Source organism: Mesoplodon densirostris, chromosome 4 (assembly GCF_025265405.1).
Source record: "Mesoplodon densirostris isolate mMesDen1 chromosome 4, mMesDen1 primary haplotype, whole genome shotgun sequence".
Taxonomy (NCBI): domain Eukaryota; kingdom Metazoa; phylum Chordata; class Mammalia; order Artiodactyla; family Ziphiidae; genus Mesoplodon; species Mesoplodon densirostris.
Genome location: NC_082664.1, coordinates 134,625,264 through 134,648,356, shown reverse-complemented (window position 1 = coordinate 134,648,356; position 23,093 = coordinate 134,625,264). Strand labels below are relative to the sequence as shown.

Genomic DNA, 23,093 nt, shown 5'->3' with positions numbered 1-23,093 from the left:
GACAAGACTGCCTGAAACTGGTCCGAACCCAAACCTCCAGCCCCAGACAGATTCCAGTGATGAGCTGCAGCCTGCACTGCACCCTCCTCTTCTCTGGGCCCTCCAAATTGTCCCCAGATCCACCTCAGCCCTTCCAGTGAGCAAAGTCGTAATCTGCTCAGCCTAATTTGACTCACTGGTGGGGAGTCACATCCCTGCGGTCACATCAAGCTACCCTGGGTACAGCCGGAAATTATGCCCAGATGAGACTCCCATCTATGTGAAAGCAGCTGCTCATGGGATGCTGCAGTCTGTATAATGCTACATCGACCTATGTGGTCACTGCTAACCTTATGTGGCTATTTAAATTACTTAAAATAAAATCACAAATTTGAATCCTCAGTCATACTAGCCACATTTCAAATGCTTGAATATGTGGCTGCCATATCAGAGAGTTCAGAAATAGACCATTTCCATCCAGAAAGTTCTATTGATGGTGCTGGCATCAAGTCTTTAATCTAGGCCACCATAACTGCACCCTTCTTCACCCATCATGGCTACGATCTTCTGTGACTTGGGCCCCCAGAGTCTATTTCAGTGGCCAACTCCAGCATTTGATGAATACTTACAGATTCATAAAGGAACAGACTTGCCCAACCCTGGTTACAGAGAACCCACAATCCATATTTTTCAAGGACATCTAATTGTACTCTGTATTTTAGTGCAGGGTCGGGCTGGGCAAGATAAACATCCCCTCCCGATTGTAGCTGCACAAAGGATGGCTAACTTGGCCCTCATTCCTCTGGCTCCCAAGATATTTTGACAAAACCATCAAAGGATCTGTCTTCTACAACCGTATGCCAGAACTCGGGTAAACGCTGAAGAGAACAGCAGTAGCAGAAGAGAATTGGGAAACAGTCGCTGAGTGAAATGAGGCAGTTTATCACCTACTTCCATTCTCTCTCTCAGGAGGAACTTTTGCTAGTTTGGAAGCCCTTTTTTTTTAAGAAATGGGGGTGGGAAACAAACCTATATGAAGTCCTGCTTAGCAAGCATCTTATCTAATTTAATCCTCATAGCAGTTAGAGGAGGTAACTGTGTGGAAGAGAAGGAAGCAGCACTCAGGGGGGCTTACTCTGTCCAGACACCGCATTGGATGTGTTGCATCAATTATCTCATGTATCATTTAATCCTCACAACAACTTACAGACAGAGAGAGACAAAGATGGAAGGGGTGGGGGGTGGATTGATTATGCCTAATTTTCCAAATAAATAAACTGAGATTCAGAGAGGCTAAATCACCTTCCCAAAGTCACACAGTTAGTGAGGAGCAAACGTAGTGTTTGACCCCAGGTCTCCCTGATTCCATGGCCTCCTAAGTGTAGGACCGAGGCCAGTTCCCTGGCAGCTCACTCCTGAGTCGCCCCTCCTCTTGGGCTCCTCTTTCTGGGTCTCTCCTCTCTTCCCCATGCCTGCTGCCTGCGCTTTCTCCCTGCACTCTGGGCCCCATCCAGCCGGTGGGAACTCGCTCCAGCTGATGAGAGCACTCTTCTGGTTGGTGAGATAACCAGCCAAACTGTGACTTGGGGGGTCTGTTTGTCTTTGGCTTTTCTCAGCTACTTCTTTGGAAGGTTTTCACTGATTTCCAGGGAGAATTCCAGAGAAGCAATGGGTATAGTAGAGAGAGCAGAGGCTTGGGATTGGGATAAGGAGTGTCCAGAATTCGGGTTTGCTGCCAACCACCTATATGACCTTGACCCTGTGGCAAAACCTATGTGGGCCTCGGTTTCTTCAGCCATGAGGTGACTATGTGTGGACCAGCATGAGGGAGAACCACTAACCCTGGCACCTGGGGGTGGACTCACTCTGCCCACTGTGCTAGCTGGTCCTGCATATAGGATGGTTGACACCTTCCAGAAGCCAGGCACTTTTACATACCATCTCATCACATCCTCACAACCACCCTGTGAGAAGGCTTTTAATACCTGTTTTACAGATGAGGAAACTGAGGTTCAGAAAGCTGATGAGTGCTCAAGACCTCTTGATGGTACCAGGAGGCTCCTGTCTCTCAGTCAAGGGTGCTTATTTCCGTCCCATACACACACACAACACAATACTCCCTGGCCTTCCCACACATACACACATACACGCTCCCCCATCTCCACCCCCAGCAGAGGAGGAAACTACCCATAGAAGGGGCAAGCATCCAATCTTGTGACATCAGCGTCACGTAAATGGGGCAGTACTGTTGAGCCCAAATTTAGTCCCCGACCTAAGTACATACACACACACACACATAGGCTTATAAAACCCCTTCTCGACTTCGCTTGAGCCTGTTCTGAGTTCATTCAACCAGCCCCTGCTAGTGCTGGCTGCTCATACATTAACCCCCTGCATAAGACCATCATTGGGCCTCTCAGTTCCATGATGTTCAGCCTCCCTCTCGGGTTAGAGGCATCTGAGATCTAGGAAGAAGACCTTGGTGCGGCAAGAAAACACGAGATCTCATTCTTACCACCTCCATGAGAAAAAATCTATACATTCAAAACAAAAAAGGCCTCTCTGATGTTTGTAAAGAGTCATAATGTCTCCCAGGGCCAGTACCTAATGATTCAGAATCATTTTTTCCATGAGACAAAAAAAAAAGGAAAAAAATATTCCCTTTTTATAAATTCCATACCCTGGTGCTCACAGTGGCTACCATGTAAAAAGAAACTTTTTTTTTTTTAAGTGGCACCAGTGGGGTCCACACAAGATTAAGATCCAGGGTTTTTAGGGTATCTGAACCCCAGGCAGACTCTCTGGTGAGGAGAATCTCCAGAGGCCTCACATCTCTGCTCCAGGTTTGATTTTGCCTGATCTCATTCAGGGTTAATAGACTACTTCATGCTTTTCATCTTTAAGACCTGAAATAATTTCTCCTGCCTGAACTGAGGAATACGTTCTGCTGCCCTCCTTGCAGTCACAGGATCAAAAGCATTTCCCTAAATCATTTTTTAAAATCCTTATTAAACATGCCATAAGGTAAAGTGAGAAAAATTATTCACCCTTTTTTCCTTCATCTTTGTAACAGCATCATTGTCCTGGGGGGTGGGGGGAGGAATAAGAAGCAAATTGTCTTTTTTCTTTTTTTAAGGAAAAACGCTTGCAAAATCCAAAATAAGAACAAATAATTAGATCTGAACATGAAAGTCTCGTGTATTTTAAAAAATTAATTTCAAGATTTCTCCCCAGGGCTTCCCTGGTGGCGCAGTGGTTGAGAGTCCGCCTGCCGATGCAGGGGACACGGGTTCGTGCCCCGATCCCGGAAGATCCCACATGCCGCGGAGCGGCTGGGCCCGCGAGCCATGGCCGCGGAGCCTGTGTGTCCGGAGCCTGTGCTCCGCAACGGGAGAGGCCACAGCAGTGAGAGGCCCGCGTACAGCAAAAAAAAAAAGATTTCTCCCCAAAAGCGGCTTTCCTAGTGCACGTTAAAAGGGATTCCTTGTGCTATCAATGTGTGATGGGTTTGACCATCACACTTCTGCAGACACAGGTGCCCGCATTCCTGCACACCTGTGCCCTCCACAGCCCGCCTCACTCAGGCCCCTCACGGCTTACACACCTTTGGAGGTTCTGACCTCCTGCACAGGTCCCACCCCAGGGAGACACTGCAGGACACAGGTAATTCTCATCCATAGGATGTGAGAGCTGAAGGGACCTTCGCAATCATCAAAGCCAACCCCTTCCCCCAGAATTGCAGAACCATGGCATCTCAGATGTGGAAATCGGTCTCTTCCTACTCATATTTTAAGAGCAAAGGAAGACAAAAACCCATCTCCAGTGCAGGGACGTGAAACATTTAGCCCAGCTCGGGGGCTGGACATTCAGCAGACAGGCAGCAGGCAGGAATCTGCAGCAATGATAGCCCAGGATGGATGTCAGTAGGTCAGAGCTGGCAGGCACTTTGTCTTGGTGGCTTTATTGGAGGCAGGTTTAGACTGCGGCTTTTCTTCAGGGGCTGTTTGCTCTTTGCTTTCAAAGGGCAGCTTCAGCTTGCTAGAACCAGAACCCCAGGACACAGTGGGAAGGGTCTTTTGGAATCAGACCAGACACACCTGTGTTCAAAGTCTGCTCCACCGAAGTGAGAGAGTAGCATTGATATATATACACACTAAGTGTAAAACAGATAGCTAGTGGGAAGCAGCCGCATAGCACAGGGAGATCAGCTCGGTGCTTTGTGACCACCTAGAGGGGTGGAATAGGGAGGGTGGGAGGGAGACGCAAGAGGGAGGAGATATGGGGATATATGTATATGTAGAGCTGATTCACTTTGTTATACAGCAGAAACTAACACCAATGTAAAGCAATTATACTCCAATAAAGATGTTAAAAAAAAGTCTGCTCCACTTCTAACTATCTGTGTCACCTTGCACCCCTCTCCAAATCTTTGCTTCCTTATTTGTAATTTACCAGGATCATTGACACCCTATCTGTCTAGGTCTCAGCAGAAAACAGGACTCCACTCACCTGGATCAACTAAAAAGAGCAGGCAGGACTCCTTAGAGAGGGTGGGTGATATTAAGGAAAGCAACATGGGCTGTTGATGCACCCCAGATCTAACAACCAGCCTCTGGGAGAAGTAAGGAGAAGGAACAGCCCAAGAGAACGGGAGCTGTGGAGGAGAGGCTGCTCATAGCAGCTCATCATGGAGCACAGTTCCTCTGCAGTCAGTCTTCAAAGCAGGAGGGAGCAGAGAAAGAAACACCTTGACCTCTCTCTTCTGTGCCCTGATCTCCTGCTGGTGCCTCCCCAGTGGGTCAGTCGCAACCAGAAACCATCCTGCAAGGCAGCCAGGAGATGAGGCCATGGGGTCACTTCCTGGGGTTCAGAGCTGGACGGGGATAGCAGGGGTAGGTATAGAAAATGGAGTCTCACCACATGTTATCTTTATTTTGTCTTGTTACGAGGACAAAAGTAATGTCTGTAAAGCACTTAGTATGTAGCCTGATGCGTAGTAGTATCTCAACAAATGAAAGCAATTTTTTGATTATTACTATTCACAATTAGGCTCTTTAAGGCAACTGTGTCCTGCCTTGTTTTCACACAAAAAGCCTCAGAAGCACTCCTTAGATGCCTGATGTGTGCCATGACTTGTGGAGATACAAGTGTTAATATGACCCCAAGGCTGCCCTCAGGGAGATAAGATCCATGGACATGGATGCCCGTGAGACTAGGCCGAAGGTGACAAGAGTCACAGAAGTCACTTTGCTTCCCAGCTGCAAGCTCCTCTAAGGCCAGGACCACAGCTTCTGGTTCTGTTTTCTTTCTTAATACTTTTAAAAACTTTTCTTTTTCCAATAAGTGTCTAATTAGAATACATGCTTATTGTAGAAAATGTGGAACTTGCAGAAAAGCATAAAGAAGAGAATAAAAATTACCCCTCTCCCCTTTCCAGAGATAATCACTTAATACTTTTGTGAATCTCCCTCCTACTCTGCATGCTGTTTTATTAGAATTAGTCTCATGTTAGATGTACAATTTGTATCCTGATGGTTGTTTGGGTTTTTTTTTCCACTTTTTCTTAAGCATTGAAACCATTCCAAAAATATCTTTTAATCACTTCATAAGAGTAAATCACATGGTTGGGAACATGAACTCAGAGTCAGCAGACTAACATCTAATTGCAGCTTCACCAGTTCTTAGCTGCATGACAATGGACAAGTTACTTAAATTTCCTGAGCTTCAGCTTCTTCATTTGTAAAATGACGCGAAGGGAAGTTAAAATAGGCATCTTACAAAGTTGTAGTAAAAGAAATAAGATAATTTTGAGAAACAATAGTTCAGTATCTGGGACATAATAGAGAGCTAAATGGTAATTATCATAATTGTCATTATTAGTCCATAGTCATTCCTCTACTGGTGAATATTTAGGTGTTTTTTATTTATTTTTAATTAAATAATTCTGTTATGACATTTTTGAACTTTAATCTCTTTCCGCACTTCGACTTTTTCCTTAGGGTATATCAAGCTATTGGTCCTGGCTATAAACATTTAAAACTTCAAGTTCTGGAGCCAGGTGGCCTGGACTTACGTCCCAGTTTTGCTACTTACTAGCTGTGTGATACTGGAAAAGTTGCTTAACCTTTCTGTGCTTCAGTTTCCTCTTCTCTAAAATGAAATAATAGTACCAGCTGTTGTAAGGATAAAATGGGATAATAAATACAAAGTGCCTGGCACAGGTAAACAAAATAAATGTTAGCCTATGTTATTACCAAGCATACTGCTAATTACATTCTTTTACTCATCTATCCCCAACAGCTTTCAGCACTGGGCTGGGTATCAGTAGATTTCCAGTTACTACATATTAAACTGGTTGCTATGAATGTTTCTTGCATACTCTGGGAGATGCCCTGCCTGCTTGTTTGGGGGTTAACCCAAGGCCAGTTCTCTCACGTCATCCTCTCCACATCCTGCCCCCACCCCACCCCCAGTGCCTACGGCCTGTATCTTTCCTTTTTGCCTCAGTTCAACTTAAAACACTGTTCACCTGTTACAGAGTTCCCTAGACAGACCCCAAAGAGTATAAGACCTCTCCAGAGGCTTCTGGGATGATAAGCCAGAGTCCCTGCCTCCACCGCTGCCACCCAAGGGTTTAGGGACCCTTGTGGGACGTGGGCCCATAGCCCTTCTCTTATTTCTCACCCAAAGCCTCACAATCTTGAGAGCATCAAACTACTGTATTCCAGGCTGGAGGATTCGAGCACCTATTATTCAGGGCACTGGAGGTAATCCACTGCAGGCAATCCACTGCAAACCCAAATGGGAAGATTGGTTTATGCCAAAGGGTAGGGTTGTGTAAATAACCCAGAAACCCAGCAATTACAGGCACACCAGGACCTGCAGCTGAGGTGTTGGCAACACACCATTAGCCACTACCAGGTTTGTGTGTAGCTACCAACCTCCAGCGGAAATGCATCATTTGGGAGTAAGTAGATTGATTCATGAGGATGGTGAATTTCCACAGGTTGGGTGCGTGGGATGGATAATCAAGTGGCTAGTTCCATAATCTATCCTTTCCAGGAGGAATTCTACAACAAATTTTGAAACTCAGATCTTGAATTCTCAGAGGTGATTTCCATCTTGCTAAATAAATGTTCATGCACATTCTGATACTCCCAAGCAAAATGTCAGTTCTTCATCCCACAAATGTTTATTAAGCACCTACTATGTGCAAGCACTGTATCAGGATTAGTAGGTTAATCATTATCTAGAACAGGAAAAGCAAATACACAACAAGTTTATCGTATATCCCCTATCCTTCGCCCAAGGCAGACACCAATCCTCCCAAGAGCCTAGACATGGCCTCAGAGCCCATCTCAACATGGGGCCCCAGGCAGTCCTACCAATCAAGTTGACATGCCGTATTAAACCTGTTTGCAGTCTTGGAGCTCACGTGCTACAAGCACTTAGAGAATATGGAGACAGCAGGAAAAAGAAGTCGAAGCAGCCGTCAGTCACTTGGGAATGAGGTGGGGTAATTTTGAAAACAGCTCCACAGCTGGTTGGTGTAACAATGCAAGCTAATCAAGGCGATGTGTCCAGGCCAAGAGCACAGGCTGCTATGTGACCCTGAGCAGGTCACTTCACCTCTCTGGCCCTGGTTTTCTTCTTTCTAAAATGGGGCTGATAATAACAATACCTTCCTCATAGGGTAGTTATGATAAGTAAATGGGACGATGCAATGTAAAGTGTTTAACAACACCTGTCCTATAGTAAGCAGGTTGCTTTTATTAATTAAATATAGACTGTGTTTAGGTAAAGAAGAATAAATTAAATTTCCCTCTTCCAAACAACCCAGTAGAAGGACATTCTGGACACTTGATAAGATAGAAAAATGTTAGGCCCAGGTACTAGAACTAGTTGTCTTATTTCCATTGGAAAATGTGCTTGATGAACCCCACAGAGCTAGTTCCCAGGAACTGCCCCAGAACACACAGGTGTGGTCATTAGGGCATATTTCTTAGCTGGATCTCTGTCTCACCCCAAAACTGACACCATCAAACAGAGGCAAAGGTAAAAATGACAGTGTGTTCTCTTGCTTTTGTCAGCTGCCTAAAAGGCAATATATCCTTTGATGTGTGAAAGGGGACCCTTGCCAAATACGTGGAATAGTCCAACAGAATTCATCTGGAAATTGATGAGAATGCCAAATATACTGTACTCCTGCCTTCTTTTGTTGGATAATATTTATTATATTATTGGGTTGGCCAAAAAGTTCATTCAGTTTTAAGTAAAAATAAAAGACACTTTTTTCATTTTCACCAAGAACTTTATTGAACAACGCATTCACTACCAGAACGAACTTTTTGGCCAACCCAATACAAACATAAGTCCTCTTAGACATTTAGGAAATTCAGAGAAGGAAAAAGAGGAAAATAAAAAGCATTCATAATTCTACCACCCAGAAAAAAAAGGGGGGGGTATCTATTCATCCATACTTTTCCCTCTGCTTTTTAAATTGTAAAAATATGACATTTTTTATTTTAAAATTTTCTGCTTAAATGATCTTTCTCTCTCCCTCTCCATCCTATTCCCCTCTAGTTTATCATTACCAGTTGAAGATTCAGTTCATCAATGAACTTGAGAAACCAGTAGAACCAACTTTTGCCATGTCACTCCTCGGAACAAAAGAGGAAATGCAGAAAATCCCCATCACTCTGTGAGTATGAGGTACAGCCCCGTCCGTGGTGATGAGAGGCTTAATTTTCTCACAGGGTCTGGATGGACTCTGCTTTTCAAGGATCAGGCCAGACACAACTTACTTTTCTCAGCCTATTGTGACTGCCCCAAACACCCTGTCAGATGGGACATCCACCCACACTCAGCACCTCGTCATCCCTCCTCAGCCTCACCCAGTCCCAATGATTACTTTATGTTGCTGCTACCTGTGTTTGTGATGGGCCCAGCGCAACAGGGGCTGGAATGGAGAGGGAAGCCAGAGGTGGCCAGTCCATGTCTGCAGTACAGGAAGAAGATCCAAGCAGGGAGGAGTGGTGATGGCTGGAGCAGGTGTCCCCAGGAAGGCCCTGAGTGCCTTTCCAGTGAGTTCTGAAAACCATAACCCAGAAATAACACTGGTATCATTCAACGTGGCACAAATTTTCCATTCAGTCAGCCTGCACTGCCAGCCCTCCCCATCTGTCCTTTGCCCTGCTGCACACCTGCTCACAACATGGGCAGTGGCCTCAACGTCTCCTGCAGAGGCTCCGCACCTTCACTGGCCAGAAAAGGCCTGCTGGCTGCTTTTTCTCAGCATCTTGACCCTCAGCATGGGCTCTCCTTGGGAAGTGACACTAGCTTTCACCCACTCCAGGGACAGTCCTCAGCTTCCCAAGAATTGCCCCCAGCTTTGAACCTCTGATCATCACACTGATTCAGTCACTCAGCAAGGATGTGTTGGTGCTCAGCACTAGAGGTAGAGAGGACACTATCCTTAGGATGCTCCCAGCCTAGTGGGGTGGGTGGATTCCTAAATGATGCTTTACAACATACAGGAGGAGCTTCGATGAGCCAAGCAAGGGAATCCTCCAGCCACCTGTCTCACCCTAAATCCAGTGTTAACTCTGCGCTGTCCCATATCTCTCCCCGGGAGATTGTTCTAAGTAGTGGAAAGGGCATCTGGCAGTTCTGTCAATGTTGGGACATTTTAATGTCTTGGAGATTAGTGAGTAAAGCTGATAATGATACCTAAGGATCTGCATTTAAATCTTGCTCCAAACTGGCACATCCTTTGTATATGTGGTTTTCTATTACTGCTATACTTGTTTTAACAGAAGTTTCTATTTATGTGGGGAGGAAAAAAGCATCGATCTGGAGAGAAGACTGTGGTGTGGCTCTAATGTGTTGATCAAACCTACAGAGAGCGGTATTGCCCAGAGACCATTGCCAAAGCCCCTGCCCTCTTCAGGGCAGTTTTCCCGACTTTTTAATCTGGAAACTAGGAAGCCTGAGCTAAACAAAGCTAACTAGACTCATTACCGTAGAACTCTTAGGGCGTTTTTAATATGCTAACACAGAAAATAAGATGGTTTTCCCAATGTTATTGGTCTGGAAAACCCTTTTTATCCTGGCACACCTATTGCTATCTCTATTAATAGTCTGTCCAATACCAGTGTGGGAAATGCAGCAGAAAAGACCATCCCAAATCATTCAGGCAAACCTAACATATCCTGAATGTGCCTAAGCATCACTTTGCTGTTAAAAATCAACTGACTGTGTCTGGTTTCCTTTGCATCTTCAAGGAACAAAGGAATTACTAGTAATAAAACCTATTCCTTTCTTATCACATTGGATTTGGATATTGGTGAGCTGATCATGATCAAGTTCAAGTGGGAAAACAGTATGGTGTGGTCCAATGTCTGGAACACGGTCCAAATCATCATCCCATGGGGAAGAAAGTCCCTTCACTCGGGCCTTGTTCTGAAGAGCATCAGAGTCAAAGTGGGAGAAACACAGCAAAGGTGAGTGCTGTTTCAACCTCCTCCTAACATCTGTTAAGCATCTACCTATGTCAGCACTTTTACAGTTTACTATTTGCATTTATCTTATGAAGTGTGCATTATTATCTCCTAACGATGGCATATCTCGTAACGATGGCTCAGAAAGATGAAATGACCATCCTGAGTTCACAAAGCCATAGGTGGAAGGACAAGGATTTGCACCTAGGTCTTCTGATTTCTAGTCTAGCCTCTTCCCTCTGCCCACAGTTAATAGCCACCTGCCTCCAGAGTTTGAGAACAACTCACTAGCCCAGTGCTTTTCAAATTTCAACAGGTGATGTCAATGCTGCTGGTCCAAGGACCACACTTTGAATGGCAAGGACCTAGACGTGACATTTCTTCTTTGTTGTTTACCCAGAGAAATGCTTTTAACAAATCACAATCTCAAAATCTCACACTGTGGTGGCACCTTTCAAATCTAAGAATGCCAAGGGATCACTAGGGAACTTATTGAATATGCAGAAGTCCACCTGAATACCCACCTGAAGAGCTTCTGATTGGCTGTGGTCTGTGAAGGACCACACATTTGGAGCCCTAAGAAATTCTGATGTGGACCAGTGGATTACCCTCAGGAGGTGCAGCTCTGTGTGACTGAACATCTCCCTCGGCCCAAAGTCTCTAGGGACACGAGGGGCTGGGTTGGGGGCAGGGAGTGAAGGAAAGAAAGGATGTCCAGCTGCTCCTTCAGTCCTCTCAGCAGAGCAAAAGAATGCCCCATGTATTTTACTATGGCAACCGTGCTTTTCTGTGGTTCTGCAGTTCCCCATGAAAGGAGCATCCTGTCCTTCCCCAGACCTTTTCCTATCTCCTCCCCACTGTATTTAGGAAACTTGTCTCTCCTCTCCTCCTGCCCTTTGTTGGCCAGCCTATTGCTCTCTTTGGCTTGCTGTCAGCAGAGTTGGAGAACAGCATGCCTCTCACCTCTGAACTCCTCTCTTCCCTCACCCCTCAGGTCTCACTGCTAGGAGTGGCCTGTGGCAGATTTATGCCCCCTGAGTCCCTTATACAACCACACTCTGAGTTTTTATCTCCCTGGGATACAAAATCCTGGCAATTACTAAGAGCATACTCTGCAGTCTGCCAACAGATTTCTCCACATGATCAATTTGAGAAAATTAAATTCTCTCCTCTTATACGCTTAGCTATTCTTGCATGACTTTTTGGCCCTTTAGAAGAGCTCAACTGAGCACCACCCGTCCCCAGATTCTCTCAGCTGGAGAGTAATTCCTCAGTTTTAGTGGTCGCTTGCCATGGCAATTCTAGGTGACTTGACCTGAAAGGTAGTATAAAACACAGCACTACCTTCTCCCCTGGTGCTTACCACATGGCTCTGAAGAAGGAAAGAGGAGAGGGACAGGGGTGGTGCTTACAGAGCTCCTGCTGCACCATGGGCTTGAATGAGGTGCTCTAGAGCATTCATCTCATGGAAGCGTCCCGGTGACCTTCTGAAATGGGTAGTATTGCTGTGCAGATTAGGAATCTGAGGCTCACAGGAGTTACACAGCTTGGAGACATTGCTCCTAACTGTCTGAGCCCAGATCTGACTTGGTTTGTCTGACTCGTTGCCCGTTTGTTGCCCGAGCACAGCTTCCAACAGCTCCTCCCCCCTCCATTAGTCTTGGTCCCATTAATCTGACTTTCTCTGGTCTAATCTAGCAGAGTTGCAGAGCTGGAAGTTAATATATACGTACATCACACCTTTCCCCACGGCTGCAGGAGGGACATCATGAAAAAGGGGGAGGGAGTCTGGGACCTATAGTTTTTTAAGTTTTTAACTCAGTGAGTCCTATGGGTCTTTGCAGTACCCAACACCATCGGCGGGGGGTGGAGGTACCAAAAAAATCTGAGTTGTAGCTTTTGGCAGAAAGAAACTCAAGGACCTAATTAGGAAAACAAGATGCATTAATTTTACTAATGATATGCTCCATCCCAGGGCTTCTCAAACTTTAATATGCACACAAATCATCTGGGAATCGTGTTAAAATGTAGGTTCTGCTTTGGTAGGTAGAGATGGAGCCTGGGATTCTACATTTCTAACAAGCCCCCAGGTGCTTCTGATGGTGCTGGTCCATGGATCGCACTTTGAACAGTAAGAGTCTAGTACTGCATGGTCTATAGGAAGTCTAAGAAGAAAGACATCAGTTCAGGTTGGTGCTGTTCGGTCAGTGCTGCAACAGGCTTTGGAGAGGCCAAGAGGCATTCCCGGAGAGACAGGCAGTGAGCAAACTATATGTAGGCAGAATCTAATGACTTCTGCATCAGCTAGTCCCAAAGTCGAACTTTGATTTCACCGCTTCCACCTATGGAGGCTCAGACAATAGCTGCACCTCTCTGAGACTCAGTTCTCTAATAACAAACGGGAATTATAATACGTATCTCATGAGACTAATAACTACCAATTTTTGAGTACCTTCTACCATCTGAAATCCCAGAGCTGGGATGCAGATATTAAACCTCATTCTCAATCTCTTTGCTAACTACAAGAAAAAAAAAAAAAGGTTAAATAAATTGCTCTGTGCCTCCATGGAAGGAATTCAATGAGAGGTGATTTTCTTCCCCCAAAGCTTTCCCCAAAGCAAGAGCAGAGAATATTGGTCCTATAGCAAGAAGTGAAAAGTGATTGGCTAAACAAAATGAGATGTTTGATTGCCACAATAATCATATAAATGCAAAACAAAAATCAATGAAATTATCGCTGGTCACCCACTAGTTTGGCAGGAATTCAAAGACAGATAACATCCAGAGCTGGTAAAGGTGTGGAGAAATGGGCATTTTCATACATTATTCGTGGGAGTATAAATTACAGAGCTTCTGCAGGGGAATTTCATTCAACAATTAACATTTAGTGAGCACATATCTTATGCTAGACACTGCTGTGTATACAGAAGTGAACAAAGTGGACAAAGCCCTTGGTCTCATGGAACTTATATTATCAAAATTTGGAATATGCATAATCTTGACCCAGAATTTATGCTAGGTGCCTATCCCAGAGAAATACTCAAAATATCCACAAAGGATATCTATGTACAAAAATGTCTGTTGCAGTACTATTTGTAAATACTAAACCACTGAGGAAAAATCCCAATCTCCATTAATAGGAAAATGGCTAAATGCATTGTGATACATCCATACACTGGAATGTTATGCAGCAGGTGAAAAAGACTGAAATAGATTTTTTTGAAATATAGTTGATTTATAGTGTTTCAGGTGTACAGCAAAGTGATTCAGTATCTATCTATCCTTTTTCAGATTCTTTTCCATTATAGGTTATTACAAGGTATTGAATATAGTTCTCTGTGCTATACAGTATGTCCTTGCTGTTTATCTACTTTATAGATAGTAGTACGTATCTGTTAACTGCAAATTCCCAATTTATCCCTCCCTCCACTTCTCCCCTTGGTAACCATAAGTTTGTTTTCTATGTCTGTGAGTCTCTTTCTCTTTTGTAAATAAGTTTATTCATATCACTTTTTTTTAGATCACATATAAGTGATATCATATGATATTTGCCTTTCTCTGTCTGACTTACTTCACTTAGTATGATAATCTCTAGGTCCAGCCGAGAATGAAATAGATTTGTATGTACTGATGTGAACAGTTCTCCAAGTACATTATTTGATGACAAGAAAATTTTTCAGAAAAATACAACAAATTTAATGTTTGTATATGAACATCCGTATATGTGTAAATGCATAGAAAGAGGTCCAGAAAGACAGAAAGCAAATCATGAAAGCAGGGAGGGGAGTGATATTGGTGAAAGGTGATGGAGAAGAGGGTCTTTAATATTCAACCTCATATATTTCTTTACTGTTTGAATTTTTAAGAATGCATTCATAATTACTCACAATAATTTTTAATTTAAAAAGTTTGATTTAGTAAAGACTTGACCTTAGATGCAATTCAAAAAAAAAAAAAAGAAGCTATAAACTACAATTCTCTGTGACTACTGCTATTTTTTTTTTTTTCCTCAGATAGATGCAATTGAAGTTAATACCACAAAATAGCATCTCAGGCCAAACCAATGGTCAAAGTTGTCAGCCGTTGGTCTCCAAGAGAGACCCAAAGCACTTAGTGATATCCTCTGTGGCTGGAGGACCAGATAAGAGGAAAGGGTGGGGCTTATAGGGGGGCTTATAGGGCTGAGCCAGGCAGATGCTGATGACAGTGGCCTCATACCCAGGGACCTTTAAGAAGGGCATTGACAAACTGGAGTGTGTCCAAAAAAGGAAGGCTGGGCACGAAGCCTGCCTGTGAGGAACAGTTGAAGAAAGTGCTAACGTTTGCCTTGGAGACAGGCTAATGTAGTGAAAGAAACCATTGTTACCCTCAAACCTTTGATGAGCTGTATAAAGGAGAACAAAGCAGGGCTGCCCCAAGGACTTTCAGTTCTTGCAGAACTGAAATCACACCACACAGAGCTCCGGGAAGCCTTACACTGATTGCTTTCACTGACCTGGGCTTTGTTTTTCTCTGAAGTTATGAAAATATTTGCAGTCATAAGGATCTAATTTTTTTTTTAAATAGCATGTGTTACTAAATAGCATGTCAAATTGGGTATTTGACAAAGGATGAAACACTTCAATAAGCTCCATCCAAAATTTAGTGCTATGTTTGCTTGATGTTTTCTATGCAGAATGACATTTTGCTCAGAAAACATGAATGATCTACAACTTCACCCAACCCAGGAGAAAACCTTTGTGAGATGTGAATCAAACTCTAAAAAATTGAAGCGAAAGATCAGATGAGCTTTAATGAAGACCCAGTGTGAAGAATAAATGATTTTATTCCTTATCTGGAATTGTTGCCTTGTTTGAAAACCAAAGTTATATAAAGAAACTTGTATAAAGCTTTAATAGAGTTAAGATTTAAAGGGGAGCACATTTCACTGTTACAAACTCAGCTTTTTAAAACTATGTCATGTAACTATATTCAAATATTAGTGTAACCAAAAATTTCCCAATTTTATGTCTGACTGAATGGTAATATATGCAAATAAGTACAAATGTAAGAGCCATTTTAGATCCGTTGTTCTAATTTAAAATGTCTTTTACAATTAAGTCAAATTTCCCATATTTCATTGCTAGTTTGTTCTGTTCAGTTTTTTGAAGCATGCTGGAAAGATACTTCTTTATTATATAACTAGCACTTCCATAAAGTGAAATTCCAATTAATCACAGTTGTGTGTCCCAAAGTACACACCCTTTAAGACCATTCAGCTCACCAAAAGAAGAAAAATTCTACTTAAACTAAAAGTTACCATCATACGAATCATACAGTTATTTCACTGAACCAAACCAATTGTAGTAGAATTCTCCTAAAACTACTAATGATAACCATGAAAGCTGGATAGTTGGTCGTTTTAATGATTAAATTACTATTGAAGTACAATTTTCCTCTTTTACTAATGCTTGCCACAAAAGCTAATGGAAAACTTGGAATATCTCAAAGACTTAGATATCAAATCTCAAACGGACCAGTAAACAAAATAATGATGTTTTGACCAGCAAACTCCATCACAGAGCATGTGAAGGAAATATTAGATACATCCCTTGGATGTAAATCCCTTGGATCTGTGTGTCAAGTAATTCAGAGAGGAGGAGCACACTATACACAGTCAACAACCTCACCTGACACTGGCATAGCCTCAGCTCTATACAGCTCATAATTCATATGCTCTTCACCAGAGCAGGGCTCCTGGAAACAAAAGTCCTGAAGACATACCTGCCTGTGATGAAATCAATTTAAGAGGATCTTGCATGATTCACTTTTATTTCCCTTGGAAAGACCCACGAAACTAAAGGATATGGGGGAGGAAGGACAGCTGGGTCAAGGTTGTATTGTGTCCTGCATGCTAACCTTGACTGCAAAAGCACCTGACCGCCCTTTTAGGTATTGTGTGTGTGTGTGAGTCTAGAAATTACAGATATTAAAATGAACACTGTTTCCCATCATGTCTAAAATACTAAGATTTACAATAAAGTCATGTTTGTGTTGGATGGGCATGTTTTATCATTGACTATCCAGAGGGAATTTAAAATATCACTTTTTGAACATACTCTTTGCTATATACCCCATAGAATCTATGCACAAGTCAAACAATACTCCTCTCAGCCTTGAAAACATCACAGCCAGAAACAGCCCAAATATCCACCCATGCGGTGCATAAATGAACAGTGGTATATCCTTACTAATGGTTGTTAAACAGCAGTGAAAAAATGACCCAAAGCTACACACACAAGAAAGGGCTGAGTCTAGAGTGAGACAGAGAGGTATCCAGGGGGCAGAATTTAAGGAAGCACTTGTGGGTTTGTGTATTTACACAAAGACACAAAATATATATGTAGTTTGTTACAAGGAGAACTAAACTATATTGTTAAGGATGGATAAATAGGTGGTAAAACACTAAGTAAAAGCAATAACATCCCTAGCACAACAGTGAGGCTGTGGTAATCTAGGAAAGAGGAAGTGCACACCAGAGTTCCAGGTGCCAGCAACATTGTACTTGTCACTCCGAGTGGTGGTTGCACAGGTGTCCATTTTTATAACCAGTCTTTAAAATGTACATATATATTTTATGCACTCACTTTAGTATGAATGTCACATTTTGCAATACAAAAAAAAAAGAAAATAAAGGGCAGAGTTTAAAACCAACGTTTTTCTACTCTACTGTGATACATTCCAATACTAATTAGTTTCACACAAAATATAATTAGAAATTATTTCATCTTTAGTAGGAAAACTTAAAGTGACACAGGACGTCATAACATTGGGGGCAGAGAAATCAATAAGCAACCAACATGACAAATGGTTAATGGGAACATTTGAGACTCCTCTTGGCATGGATTATTTTCACTTGGGAAGATGTGTTCATCAACATCACATTTTCTGAAGTACATCTTAGGAGCGAAGTCAAATAGGGAAACTGAATAATGCAGCCACATCTGTTCATTGCACATGCAAAATGCTGACTGGTATGCTGATTATACGCACCTCTCTCCAAAGAATCTGTATTTATGAGCCCACTCAGGAAAGATAACACTAGCATACTGCCTTTCAGGCAAAAGCCTGTTTGTGCTTTTACTTGTAAGAGAGCACAGGGAAAGAAATGGGGCGTCAATTACACGGCAGCTGGGCTCTTTGAGGTGCCTGAAGTCAGAGAGAAGGAAACAAGCACTCCATTCAACACTAAAATGAATGCACTGTCCTCCAGAGCCAAGCTGCCTGTCTTCGGTGTTCACCTTGATAATGTTGCCGCAGACACTGTGAAAGCTTTGCCAGCAGTTACACGTCTCTGGGGTGGCAGAGCAGGAAGCCAAGCTGCCCGGCGCAACGCCCACTCTCCCACCAGAGCGTGGATGAGAGGGAAGCCAGATGGATGGGACACAGACAAGCAAGAGGAAGACCGAAGAAGGCAATCCCGAGCGTCACCACCTACCTGCTTACCTCATCTCATTCTACAGACTTCTCCTGGAATTCCTATGATCTGTATGTGATGAATGGCCCCCAGCACACCTCATTCCTTCTATCAGGGCACAGGACAGGCTGCCCCCAAATATGCCACAATGGCATATTGTTTTTGAATTAAAGTTACTTAAGAAAGAACCTATGCAAGAGGGACACTCTGACCCTCTTTTCCGTCTCTCTGAAAGCAGGAAATAAATCTCTCCTGTGAAAGGTGCCCTCCCTGATCTGGAGGTAGAAAGACACCCTTCTCACCAGAGATAGGGAATTGGGGCTGAGAAGCCTGTATAAACAAGCATTGTTACTTCTTTAATTTACTACCCTAAGTCCAAAGTCTGTTTAGATTCTTCACTAAATTGAGCACCCAAAACCTAACTTTCTTTGTCTTGTCAATTCCTCACAAAGGAATCGTCTCTTTGTCTAAAAAGTATAAAAGCTGCCTGCTTTGGCCACCTCTTAGGTCCCATTTTATGAAACCTCCGTTTGCATGAATTAAATTTGTTTTTCTTTCTCCTGTTAATCAGTCTTGTGTCGACTTTATTATTAATCCACCCACAAGAACTCAAGAGGGGGAATGTCCCCCTCCCCAAGACTTCCCATCTCTCCCTTTTCTTACACCTCCTTCCTCTTTCTCTTTCCTCCAGAATGTCCGCTTCCCTGCTTAACTGAATCTTATTTATCCATCCAGATCCAGTTACTTCACCAGTTATTTCCTAGGTCAGCCCAGCTCACAGGGATCTCTCGCTCCCCTGAACGCCCAGCTGTAACGTAAATGATGCTCTCACCGGGCCCTCAGTTACTGGTGCGCTGCTGACTTTCCTGCTACCTGTCTGTCTCCTCTCTGCTCCTTGCCCTCTACTCAACCTGTCAAGGTTGGCACTCCTCAGGATCTAGACCTCCTTCTCTGCTCACTTGTCTCTCTTTATGCCATCTCTCCACTCCTGTGGCTTCATTTATGACCCGTACAGGCCAACCCCTCTCACCTTAGAGCTGCACTGTGGGGTCCCCCCTGAGCGGCAGGCACTCCCATATGTGCAATTGCCCACTCTCAACACTTCTCCCTTTGCTGTCTTACAAGCTCAAAAGGTTCAGAACTGAGCCCATCATGTCCTCCCTGCCCCCCCAAACCTACTTCTCCCCATGCTGCCTGTTCTGTAGCTCAGTGAATGTCATCATTACCCCACTAGTTGCTGATACCAGACACCGGGGGGGACCATCCATAATGTCTCCTCCCCTTTGGTCCTTCACAACTGAACAATCACCAAATCCTGTGCGTTTTACCCATGCTTCTTAATTGTGTGTATATCTCTCCACCTCCATTGCCATCATCCCAGCCCAAGCCAACACTCTCTCTTACCTGGATGTTTGTGACGACTTTCCACTTCTTGCTGCTGTGCCCAAACCTCTTTCAATCCATTTTTATCACAGCAGCCCGGGTGATCTTTAAAAAAAATTTTTTTTTTCTTAAAGACACATACCGGGCTCCCCTGGTGGCACAGTGGTTGAGAGTCCGCCTGCCGATGCAGGAGACACGGGTTCGTGCCCCCCTCCGGGAAGATCCCACATACTGCAGAGCGGCTGGGCCCGTGAGCCATGGCCGCTGGGCCTGCGCATCCGGAGCCTGTGCTCCGCAACGGGAGAGGCCGCAACAGTGAGAGGCCCGCGAACCGCAAAAAAAAAAAAAAAAAAAAAAGACACATACCATTTTCATACTTAAAGCCCTTCAAATGACCTTTGGCCTAATGGCCTTTGGAAAAAAGTCCAAAATAATTACCCTGGCTTCCAAGGCCTTCCATCATGCTCTCACTTTTCCCTCCAGTTTCATCGCCCTCATTCACTACGTCATTGTAACCCAGCCTGCACGTTAGAACTGTCTCAGAAGCTTTCAAAACTACCCAGGTCTTAGCCCCACCCCGAGAGATTTTTATTGACTTGGTCTGGGTAAAGCCTGGGTAACGCGAGACTTAAAATGCTTTCCAGGTGATTCTAATGTGCGCTAAGTTTGAGAGCCATGGGTTTAGACAAGTGGGCCCTCTTTCAATTCCCTGAAAGGTGCAAAGCTCTCTCCTGCGTCTCAGCCTTCACCCTCTCCTCTTCTCCCACCTTCTTCCCATGCTTCCAGTCCCAGTTTAGGTGTTACGGCTTCAGGGATAATTTAACAAAGATTATCCACCCCACCACCACCGTCCCAGCTATACATACTCTTCCTTTTTTTTTTTTAAAGGGGTTTCTTTTTTTTTTTTTAATATTTTATTTATTTGGCTGCCTCGGGTCTTAGTTGCAGCATGCGGGCTCTTAGTTGCAGCATGTGGAATCTAGTTCCCTGACCAGGGATCGAAACGGGGCCCCCTGCATTGGGAGCGTGGAGTCTTAACCACTGGACCACCAGGGAAGTTCCTATACATACTCTTAACATCTTTTCATTCTTCTGGAAAAATTATTTGTGGCCATGCCATGTGGAGCCATATTGGAGCAAAACAAAAAATCAGTGATCCTGTCTTTATATAAAATATTGATATTTTATTCATCACAGATTTTTGCATTAATTTTGATTTTTTAAAATATTGCATTAAAATATTATTTAATTGATAGCTGAGTTTGTGGAGCCACCTTAAATTGTACACCCAAGGCAAGTGCCTCAGCCACTTCACCCTGGTCCTGGCAATTTGTGCGACTGTTTATTTAATGTCTGTCTCCCACGCTGGATGTGAAGCTCTGTGAAGTCGGGGAGCTTCTAGATGTTCACTGCTTTATCCTAAGCACCCAGCCCACCGTGGCAGAGTTGGCGTTCTGTAAATATGTGTTGACGTTACAAGTGACAGTCATCTTTTTACAAGTATGTCTTCTCTTGCCAATTATAAGCTCCAACTACAGTATCTGTTCAAGATAGCGTTCACTGCTTCCTCATTCCGTTTGAAAACACAGCCACGTTGCTGTAGCAGTTGACTTCCTTCCCCCCTCAAGGACAGCCTTATCCCTTCCCACCCTCTAGCCTCCTCTCGTCCTGATTTGGCATCTTTCTCAGTCAGTTCATTAAAAGCCTTTGTGTTCCTTGACTAAAATTTGGCTTTTCAAATTAGGTCTATCACAAAAAGGATTTTCTAGAGAGCTATACTCATGCCAAATAAGTTAGAGTTGGGGGTGACCATGTGTCATCTAGAGCATTGCTTCTCAAACTGTAGCATGCACAGGGACCGTTCTAGAAGCTCTAAGACAATGTTAACTAAGAATGCTGATAGTAGATACTGCTGTTTCATTCTCGATATTAATTAAAAGTTTTGATGTTTTGCCTGTAGTACATACATATATATATTTTTATATGTATATAGTTTTGGCAAGTAAACCTTATTGTATTTAAGTGGTTTTCTACTATTTTTATTGGAAATGGCTGCTGAAATTAAAAAAATGCCTTAGTAATATATGAATTTTCTTCTTTAGCTTATCCATAAAATTAATTATGCTGATAGATTTCCTGATACTGACTCACACTTGCATCCTTGGAATAAACCCTCCTTGGTTATAATGTATTTTTTTCATAACATTACTGGATTTTACTTGCTAAAATTTAATTAGAATTTTGCCTTTATTTTCATAACTGAAACTGATGTACACTTTTTTGGGTGCTATCATTTTCATCCTTTGATATTCTATAGCTTTCATCTATGGCCTTGAATAGTTTAGATAATATAGTGATGATCTTTATAATTTTTTTAATTAGAGAAAAATTCAGCTGTGAAACCATCTGGTCATTGTGCTTTTACATATAGTATTCTTAGGTTTTCAGCTTTTACTTGTTTATTGCATATAACATTTATTTAAATTATTTTTGTGAAATACCTTCAAGCAAGAGAGGTACAAAGTTACTCATGATAATGAGTAAATGAAGGCATAACATTAAAGCACAGGAAAAAATCCCAAACTAAAGTGAAATTTTAATTATTCTACCTGAGGTAACTAAGCAAGCACACACATTTTTCATGGGAAGTAAGATTAAGCCACAGGAATGCTATGTAGTGCTGTGTCCAACATTATGAGTAGACACAATCCACCAAAGGCGCTTGAGGCGGGTGGAGCCAATAGCCTATAAAGTGAAAAAGTTTAGTTACCTGTCAGGAGAAACTATGTTGGAGAATGGTAATATTTCTCCCAGTTTCTAGACATACTCTGCTTAAGAGTATCTTTAAACACTATATTTTTAGGAAGTACATTTGGAATAATTCTATGTTCTTACAATTCCTGGGGGACTGGGGCATTCATTCATAGCATGGCTGATGCTCTTTGAGCAGCCCATGTGTTCGTTTTCTACCTTATACTCTCAAATTCTAAATGGAATAAGAGGTACAATGAGTCTTATTACTATTTTGTATTTACTAACAATGACATACAATGAGATATGTGTAGGCCCATAAAATAGGCCCATTGATTTAGGGATATAAAGTAAGGTAAGGAATCTAATGCACTTTAAAAAATAAAGAGTTTCTAAAAGGAAACATTTAATGGAATATAATAAGTCATTTCTGTGAGATCTTTTCTGACTCTACTGTCTTCTAGGCTGGAATAAAATTAGTAAAATTAAAAGATCACGATAACAAGCAGAAATGACACCTGGGTTATTATGAGTTTAGAGAAAGAGAGAAAAAAAGAGAGGAAAGAAGGAGGGAAGGGAGGGAGGGAGGGAGGGAGGGAGGGAGGGAGACAGGACAATGCTTTTTCTCTCCCTGAGAAGGAAGCTTTTACTTTTATAGTCAAGACCAGGTCTAGAGTGAGGCAAGCAAGGCGCCTCCATCACAAGACCCGAGGAGGCCGGAGATGCAAGTGCCCCAGCCCTCACTTGTGCGGCCCTGAGAGTGAGCTCTCCTTTACGAGTGAGGTGCCCAGGAGGCCAGGGTTGGCACTGGCATGACCTTGTCTTCTTGAATTTTGTGCCCTGGGCAGCTCACTTGCCTCTCTATAGTCCCAGTTCTGTTTATGTTAAATCCTTCTTCATATTTTCTTTTGCTTAATTTTGTTCTTTTCAAAGAACTTGCTGCATAGAAAAACAAGTACCTTTATTTTTAGATATTCTTCTTGAATGATAATGGTGTGTATGTTTATAAATTTTCCTCTGAGTAC

General features: G+C 42.9%; 1 protein-coding gene across 1 annotated transcript in view; it reads left to right on the top strand.

Annotated features, from left to right (window-relative positions):
* LIPC (lipase C, hepatic type) overlaps window positions 1-15,355 on the top strand; it is a 176,447-nt gene extending 161,092 nt beyond the window's left edge. Inside the window, exons 10-12 of the mRNA XM_060095280.1 lie at window positions 8,563-8,680; window positions 10,263-10,481; window positions 15,154-15,355. Of these exons, the coding sequence (XP_059951263.1) occupies window positions 8,563-8,680; window positions 10,263-10,481; window positions 15,154-15,265 (449 nt within the window). The 3' untranslated portion in view covers window positions 15,266-15,355. The remainder of the gene's footprint in view (window positions 1-8,562; window positions 8,681-10,262; window positions 10,482-15,153) is intronic.
* Window positions 15,356-23,093: the final 7,738 nt, after the last annotated feature.